The following is a 7,719-nucleotide window of genomic DNA, read 5'->3' on the forward strand; positions in this document are numbered from 1 at the left end:
AGAAAGGCCTTTCTTTCTGAAGCAGATGCCACAGCATAGCGCCAGCTACTGGCTTGTTCAAAACTGATCAGTAGGAATGGCAATTGTGTCAGGCTGTCAGCATCAAACTGTGCAGAGTCAAAATATTAATAATATGGCATCAGATTTATATGGCGCTTCTCACTGGCGTCTATACTCCCTTTGAAAAGTAATCCGACGGACACTTGAGTGTACAGTTTTAGTGCTGCTAGCCGCTGGCGTCGCCGCCGCTAAACGCCGACAACAGGCGCCGTACAATACAGCGTCAGCCTAATTATGATGAACATTTGATGAGAGCACATGTGGGTAATGACAATGGACATCAAGTGATGAGCACATCCACAACTCTGCCTTGGACCGTACCAACTTTTGTCAAAAAGACTGAGGACGTCAAACCAGAATGCTGAACCTACCATAACAATGCGCCTTTGCTATTCAAGTATTCGTTCACCATAGTTTTCACACATTCATGCTTACAACTAATCTTGAAAAAACAAAGAAACATACAAAAAAATAAATATATATTTTGCAGGATTTTTTTTCTTGGAAAAAAACTAGTTTTAATTTTTTTCTGTATTTTTTTCATGATCAAATACGATTTCTTTCTATGAGTGTTTATTCTTGTAATATTTTTTTCAGAAATAAAATATGACTCTTTGGCAATATTGCATCTTTCATAGAATATTAAGAGGAAAAAATATACAGCATTCTCATATAGTATTACTTTGAAAAGATATTGAATTTTGTACATTCTGATTTCTCAATTTGACATTGCCCCTTTCCAGTGAGAACAAAACGAACTGCAAACAAACAATCGTCTTCTCCTTTTTCTTCCTTTTCCCATGGCGTATGACCAGGGCAGGATGAGAATTCCCAGCAGCGCTCCAAAGTGTAAGTGGAAATATGAGGAATGTTTGGGAACCTCATCTTCCCCTTTTCACTGTTCCCGTACGCCATTTTAGCTGAATGACGTCAAGGCATGCGCATCATGGCACCGCCTCCTCGCAGAATCTCAGTGCGCATGCCCGGAAAAACAACAGCATCTTTCGCACATGTGCGCAAGTAGGATTGGTGAATGGCTGAGCTACATGGATAACTTTGATTAACTGACGTTTATATTGAGGTTTAGTATTTACTCTACTCATAATTTGGCTTCAATTTAAGTAGGCTGATAATTTACGTGAACGTCGTGAGGTTTCGCGTCGCGTTTGGCTTCCCGTGTTTGCATTTACGTTCAGATGACCAAATTCCGACCTATTTGGTAAATGAGCACTGTAACGCTGAGCTTTCGTCGTGTTTTAAAATAATCCTGACGTCAAAGTGCCTGTCGTGCAGGCACGTCTCGGTAACGTCAACAACTTCGGACTCAATCAGATCGCACGGGCAAGCTGGTAGCATGTCGTTTGACATGAAAATAAATTTGTGTTCGTCGTTACTCAGATTTATAAGAACGTTTAGTTGCCGGACATAGTTATAAATACCGTAGAATATACTTTTATGTATTAAAAAAGTTTCGGCGCTGACTGCCGTTCCGTCAAATCGTGATGACGTCACACACATCGATGCAATGTGATGCGAGTAACTTCTTTTTTTTCCCCAACATATTAAGATGAAAATAAGGTGTCTGTTCATAATACCTAATTACGGTGAATATATAATACACTGTGGATTCTTTTACATTGTATTTGATAATAAAATGAATACAAATAATTTATCATGTAAGAAAATGCGACAGAAATAAAAGCATGAAAACCCAACGTCAACGATAAGCTCCAGAAAGACCATTTAGTCATTAGTCAATATATATTAAAAAAAATGAATTAATGCTCAAAGTCCAGTCATGGTGATGAGTGGTTGTGGACGAGCGGCAAGGAAGAGGAAGAAAAAGCGCAACGGCGCGGTCCAATCGGGTATAAAATGTCATTGCGTCAATGGAAGTTGTTGCACGATACAGTTGTCACATATTTTCACGTCTCCTAATATGTCCTCTTGTTGTCAAGTTTCTCTGAGCCACCAGCCCGAGTACGTGGAGCTGCTCAGGTTTCTTCACCAGCGAGGATTTGCGTCAACACCGCTGCAACCTGCGCTCTTCCCTGGTTTTCACAAATTTATATTCAATCTGAAACAGACCGATGGACCATTCATGTGGCCAAAAGCTGAATGATTACTTGTTGCTTGTCTCTTCAGACACAGGCCGAGGTCTGCAGGCTTTGAGGAGCATAAAGGTAAGATGAGGTCACCATCCAGTCAAGTTCCCCAAATTTGAGTCCAAGAACCAGGAAATGATGAAAGCCGCTCTCTGCTGTCCCAAGCCCAACCAACTGTTGATTTCACTGCCCGAGTCTTGTTTGCTTACAACCTCCACCGTGTTGGACAGCTACCTTGGGCGCTACATCAAGAGGTAATTACAACACTGCTATGAACCGTATTCCACGCTGATATGCACGCAGTTGCTTCGAGATAAAAATAGGTTCGTTCCCTACTTGAAGGACCCCAGGCAAACTCTGCTGTCATCTTGCTGATTTGTAGTAGTAATAGTAGTACTAGTCATGATGCTAGTAGTAGTACTGTAGTTGTTTATGAAAGGTAAAACTGCATAACTGTCAACATCTTACTGGCAGGAGTCACAGTAGTAGTAGTAGAAAGAGTAGTACTGTAGTTGCGGTATGTTAGAAGTAGAACCGTAGTAGGAGTAATAGTGGTAGAGTTGAGAGGACATGCCACATCGCTCCTTCCTTCTGGTGTCCCAACACTTTTGTCTGGTCAGCTGGATGCCGCGGCCCTCGCCTTTATTGGCTCTCTGCGTCTTCCTGGTGTGTGAGCGGCACAGAGGAGCGGACGCCGAGTGGTCCCCGTACATCCGCGCCCTTCCCGCCTCCTACACGTGTCCCGCCTATCTCGCGCACGACGTGGCGGCTCTCCTGCCCGTCGGACTGCGGCGGCAAGCTTTGGAGCAGAAGGACGCCGTGCGGGAAATGCACTCGTCCAACCAGGATTTTTTTAAGTGCGTGTCTTTTGAAATGGATGCACTCGGGTTTGTCACGTCACTGACGTGTGATGTTTCCGTTCAGGACTTTGCAGCCGATTCTCAGTCAGCCGGTGGAGGACGTGTTGACGTTTGAAGCTCTGAGGTCCTGAAAAACTGGACTTGCCGACAGTACTTGAGCACATTGGCCCTGTCACTGTGCACCACCCATGTCCGAGCGAGAAAACATGAAAATGTCGGTGTGTTGTCCAGGTGGGCGTGGTGCAGCGTCAACACCCGCTCCGTCTTCATGCGTCACCCGTCCAACCAATTTTTGTGTGGCCAGGACGACTACGCGCTGGCTCCCTTTTTGGATTTGCTTAACCACCGCCCTGACGTGCAGGTAGACGTCACCTTGTCTAATATGCGTACCACCGTCTTCACCGTCGTTTATTCGTCAGGTCAAAGCGGGCTTCAACCACGAGACCAAAAGCTACGAGATCAGGAGCGTGGGCGGGACTCCGCGATTCCTGCAGGCCTTCATCAACTACGGTTCCCATGACAACCAGCGCCTGCTGCTGGAGTACGGCTTTGTCGCCGCCGGCAACCCGCACAGCGTGGTCTACTTGGACGCAGGTGTGTCACAGTACGCGCAAGGGAGTTGGAGTCGTAATGGTACGAGTGGTGGTGTAGCGCTTGTGCTAATAGTATCGTGGTAGCGGTGGTACATGTCGAAGTCGTACTAAGGTAATAGGATCAGTCATTATAGTAGTAGCCTTGATAGTAGTTGTTTAGTAGTAGCTGTATTGCTAGTAGAGTGGTAGTTGTAGGCATTGGTAGTAGTGGTATGCGATTTGGAAGTGGAGGTGCAACAGTAGGTGATAGAATGTGGGATACTGAAGTCCTAATTATAATGATACAATAGTAGGCTTGGACTTGGAGCAGTGGTATCGGGGTAGTAGCTGCAGTAGTAACTAGAGTAGGTTTAGAGTGGTAGTAATAGCAGACTAGTAGTCATATTAGCAATATTCAGGGGTGCCGAACCTTTTTTTTTTTTTGACTGAAGATCGACTTCTCAAGCATCCAACCTCCCACGATGCATATGCAAACGCCGCACGTGGACCCGAACATGAACGAAACAGAAAAATAAAGTCCAGAAGTTACTGTTTGGAACAAGGGCGAAATGCAGACGTTTGTTGTTGTGCAGAAATGCTGCGGCAGGTTGTGAAAGGAGACCCAAGGAGTCTGGAGCAGAAGATGAAGTTCCTCACAGACAACAACTTCCTCAAGTCAGACGCTTGACCGTTTCCCTTCTTCTCACTCATATGCATCCAACACATTCTTCTCCTTTTCTTAATAATGATGATGATTAGCGTAAACGCCCGGTCATCATGCAATCCTTGCGTCGTCCTCGTCCCTCAGAAATTTGAGTGTGAGCAGTGAAGGTCCCTGCTGGAGGCTGATGACTGTCCTCAGACTGATGTCACTGCCTCAAACTCTCCGGTAAAGACCCTCTTCCGTGATGCTACATGACAGTTCGGATCAACGGTCTTAATCTGCGTTGTTCCCTGCCTTCCGTAGCCACCAGTGGAAGGCGGTGCTGCGCGGCCAAGCGGTAGGCGTGGAGGCCGAGCGCACGAGTCTCCGGACGGCAAAGGCGTTGTGCCGAAGACTTCTACTAGACACGCTCGCGGCTTTGGATAAGGTTCGGATGACGTCTGAACACCATTTTATTTGCTAAAAAGTTTTTTTTTACGTGAGTAACACCTCTATTTCCTCTATCTATAAGGAGTCAACTTTACAATTTACCCTACTGAAGTGTGGGTACTGGTACTCAAGTACAGCAACACAGTACAACTATTTAATTATTGACATTTGTCCTTTTTTTTTTTTTTCCATACAGATCTCCGAGCTCCTCCAAGATGGGGAGCTCCGGCTCGGGGAGCAGCTGCGGCTGGTCCAGTCACTGCGGCTGGAGGAGAAATGCATCCTGGGAAGATGCCTGGAATCACTGAGCGCCTCACTCAGTGAGGTGAGCCAACCGGATGTGGGCGACGTGTGCTGACGTGAAGAGATGTCCCGAAGACAGACAGACAAGACGGTTGTCGCTTCAACGCCAAAGCGTATGAAGAAAGTAACCAGAAGCTATGAGAGACTCTTCTTGGATTGGCTTTATTGAGCATTCATGAATAGAGCATCACGGACACTGTGTGCCACGCTGTGAGAACCCAGCAAGACCCCCCCACCCCGAAAACCAAAAAAAAAAAAAAAAAAAATGGCCCCATCAAAATAAACTCACTCAGTCAACGTGCGTCAAAAAAAGTGCTTAAGGCTTAACAAAGAGCTGTCCAATGAAAGAGAATCATCACATTTCAACCACAGCCTTTTTCTTGCGCTGGAGTTGAACATCCTCCATGGCGGCCGCCGCTTCCTGCAGAGGAACCGCCTCCTCGGGCTGAGGTCTGCAGGGATCACACGCGAACAGATGTCAATGTGGCACGAGTCCGCAAAAGCATCTTCAGAAGAAAGCGAGTTCCATCACATGTAAATGATTTTGTTCATCCACCACCGTTCGAAAGGATGTGGATCTCACAATTATTGTAATCATGATATTTAGTCCTGTCAGTGATGTCGACTGTGTTTTGTGTTAGTGTCACTCGTTTTGTGTTTCACTTGAATGTTTTCACTGTCTCTGTTGTCACTTTATTGTTCTTTGATGTTGTCCGTAAAAACGCTTTGTTACAGCTGCAGCTGTTGATGGAACGCGCTCTAGAAACTCAAGTCATTTGGTATAGTTAAGTGGTACTCCACACCAACAGGGGGCAGCACGTGATAGAAGGTTCAACCCGTACAGCCGTTCAACGCGTCGGTGAGTAGATGAGCTAAAAACAAAGTTCTGATCGAGGGCACGAATACCAACGTGGACTGTTTGAGCATACATAAGATTCAAATGCAACATAGATTAAAATGAGAGACATTGCTGTAAATGTTTGGTGAGGTCGTCATTTCCACAGTACGCTCGACCCGCTGGGAGCATTCACTTCTTCCAACAATGACGGGAACATTTCCGCCTTGCGTACCTGAGTATTCCGGATGACATCTTCTCCATGATGTCCCTGAGAATGTCTGCCCGCGGGTTGTTAAGAGAGCACAGCCGTATGTCATACCGAGTGCCGGCTCAAATTCCACGCACGCGCTTAGCCGAGGATACGCAGGTATCGTCCCTGCTGGGATGAGGACGCCAACCACACTTGAGGATTGAGGAACGACACGGAGGCAGACTTCAAGAACATCAACCTGCTGTCGGGGGGATCCAGCTGCAACCAAACAAGAGATGGACCGAGCGTGAACGCCCCTTTTTTGCCGACTAAAAACCCCAGGCTCACTATAACTTTGCCTTCAGAGGAAAATGCTACTTTAATTGCTAGCACTAATTGCTAGCACACGATGCAAAACACCATTGATGGGGGAAACGTGGTGGTGCTCTAACCCTTTAGCAAAAAAAAAAAAAAAAAAAAAAAAGTGCAATAGGGCAGACTCCAGTGAAGATCGTGCCAATTCACAGAACAAATGAGAAGCGCAAATCCACTCACTTGCAGGTCTTGGTGGGACGTCACCCAGTGGCCCCCGACTGCCAACAGACTGATGATGTCATGCTTGTGTAGGTGGAACGTCGCCTCCTCTTCCCCTTCCTCCTTGTCCTGCTCTTCTCGATGCTCCTTCTCTTGCAGACTAACTTGAATCAAGAAGTACAAACTTCATCCTCTGGACATACATATATCGGAATGTTTTATTTGTTATGTTTTTTTCCAAAATACGTACCTCCTTGGTCGACAACTATGTCCACTCCCAGACCCCCCGTCTCCTCCATGACCGCCGGAAGAAGCTCCGATGGGTTTTTGTAGACGGGAATCACCCTCACTGGTGGGACAAAAAACACATTTTAGCTAGTCGATTGTTGTGTGCCCAGTTCAACATCTAACATTTGCTGAACAAGCGGCACCACCGTGCGAGGGTTTATGTCATCCACGCGTCGTCTGATGCCCACTGAAATTGACCTCAAAAGTGCCCTCGGACTCGCATCGCTCATTTGTCGACTTGGTTTGGTCAGGTGACGTTTGCAATGCGAGCCCGAGGGCACTGTGACACCAACTTCAACGGATGGACCAATCTGCTTAATTCTTGTTCCGCAAACGTAACGTGAATCAGAACATGGCGTTACTCTAATGGGCCCGCATAAAACAGATTGTTGCAAAGAAAATGTTTGCCTCGAGTTGCCCTTTAACAACTCACAAATTGTCATGAAAACCCTTCGTGCATCAAACCATCCATTTTCTTTTATCGTTTGGAAGAACTGCGAGGCAGATGTGCTCACAACTCGTCCCCAGCGCTGCCATGATAGAAGTCAGACACAGCGAGTGCGCGTACGCACCTACGCTGGGTCTTAGCTGCTCCAAGAAGGTGTGCTGCTGCTGCGAGTGCGACGTGGTCAGTACCTTCACGCCGTGGTAGCACGCCAGCTGAATGCACATCAGGCCAAAAGGCTGAGTGGGGGAAGAAGAAAAAAAAACACACACATAGGAGGTCTAAACAAAAGTGCATTGTTCATCGCGGTCGCAGCAGACGGGAGGCACGTACGCTGGCGCCGTCCGCCACCAGGAGCGTCTGACCGGCCGCCATTCGAGCGTGCGTGTGGAGGGCGCTGTACGCTCGCAGGCCGGCTTCCAGCGCTGCGG

At 46.9% G+C, this 7,719-nt stretch overlaps 2 protein-coding genes and 1 long non-coding RNA gene across 4 annotated transcripts in view; 2 read left to right on the plus strand and 1 right to left on the minus strand.

Moving 5' to 3' along the window:
- The first annotated feature begins 1,033 nt into the window (after positions 1-1,033).
- Positions 1,034-5,232, plus strand: setd4 (SET domain containing 4). The gene is made up of 13 exons (XM_019860362.1): positions 1,034-1,786; positions 1,820-1,928; positions 2,019-2,114; positions 2,206-2,243; positions 2,331-2,419; positions 2,786-3,022; positions 3,090-3,149; positions 3,257-3,386; positions 3,445-3,619; positions 4,191-4,272; positions 4,406-4,486; positions 4,565-4,688; positions 4,887-5,232. The coding sequence occupies exons 2-13, from the start codon at positions 1,859-1,861 to the stop codon at positions 5,046-5,048; spliced, it is 1,344 nt and encodes a 447-aa protein (XP_019715921.1). The 5' UTR covers positions 1,034-1,786; positions 1,820-1,858; the 3' UTR covers positions 5,049-5,232.
- The window catches only part of cryzl1 (crystallin, zeta (quinone reductase)-like 1), a 6,600-nt gene continuing 4,025 nt past the window's right edge, over positions 5,145-7,719 (minus strand). For both annotated transcript variants that reach the window (XM_019860365.1, XM_019860364.1), the window contains 3 exons: positions 6,195-6,300; positions 6,064-6,109; positions 5,145-5,445 (listed from right to left, as the gene is read on the minus strand). In XM_019860365.1, coding sequence (XP_019715924.1) covers positions 5,349-5,445; positions 6,064-6,109; positions 6,195-6,300 — 249 coding nt within the window. In that variant the 3' untranslated portion in view covers positions 5,145-5,348. The remainder of the gene's footprint in view (positions 5,446-6,063; positions 6,110-6,194; positions 6,301-7,719) is intronic.
- Positions 5,626-5,965, plus strand: LOC109510207 (uncharacterized). Its single transcript, XR_002167093.1, has 2 exons — positions 5,626-5,839; positions 5,928-5,965. It is a non-coding gene; the product is annotated as an uncharacterized LOC109510207 (long non-coding RNA).

Source organism: Hippocampus comes, unplaced genomic scaffold (genome assembly GCF_001891065.2).
Source record: "Hippocampus comes isolate QL1 unplaced genomic scaffold, H_comes_QL1_v1.1 scaffold39, whole genome shotgun sequence".
In the NCBI taxonomy this organism is placed as follows: Eukaryota; Metazoa; Chordata; class Actinopteri; order Syngnathiformes; family Syngnathidae; genus Hippocampus; species Hippocampus comes.

What these genes read in the sequence shown, in the direction of transcription:
- setd4 (XM_019860362.1), top strand. Translation starts at nt 1,859, where the DNA reads ATGGTGATGAGTGGTTGTGGACGAGCGGCAAGGAAGAGGAAGAAAAAG. An exon ending in TCCAACCAGGATTTTTTTAA is followed by an intron (nt 3,023 to 3,089) that starts GTGCGTGTCTTT and finishes GTTTCCGTTCAG; the next exon opens with GACTTTGCAGCCGATTCTCA. An exon ending in CGTGGTCTACTTGGACGCAG is followed by an intron (nt 3,620 to 4,190) that starts GTGTGTCACAGT and finishes GTTGTTGTGCAG; the next exon opens with AAATGCTGCGGCAGGTTGTG.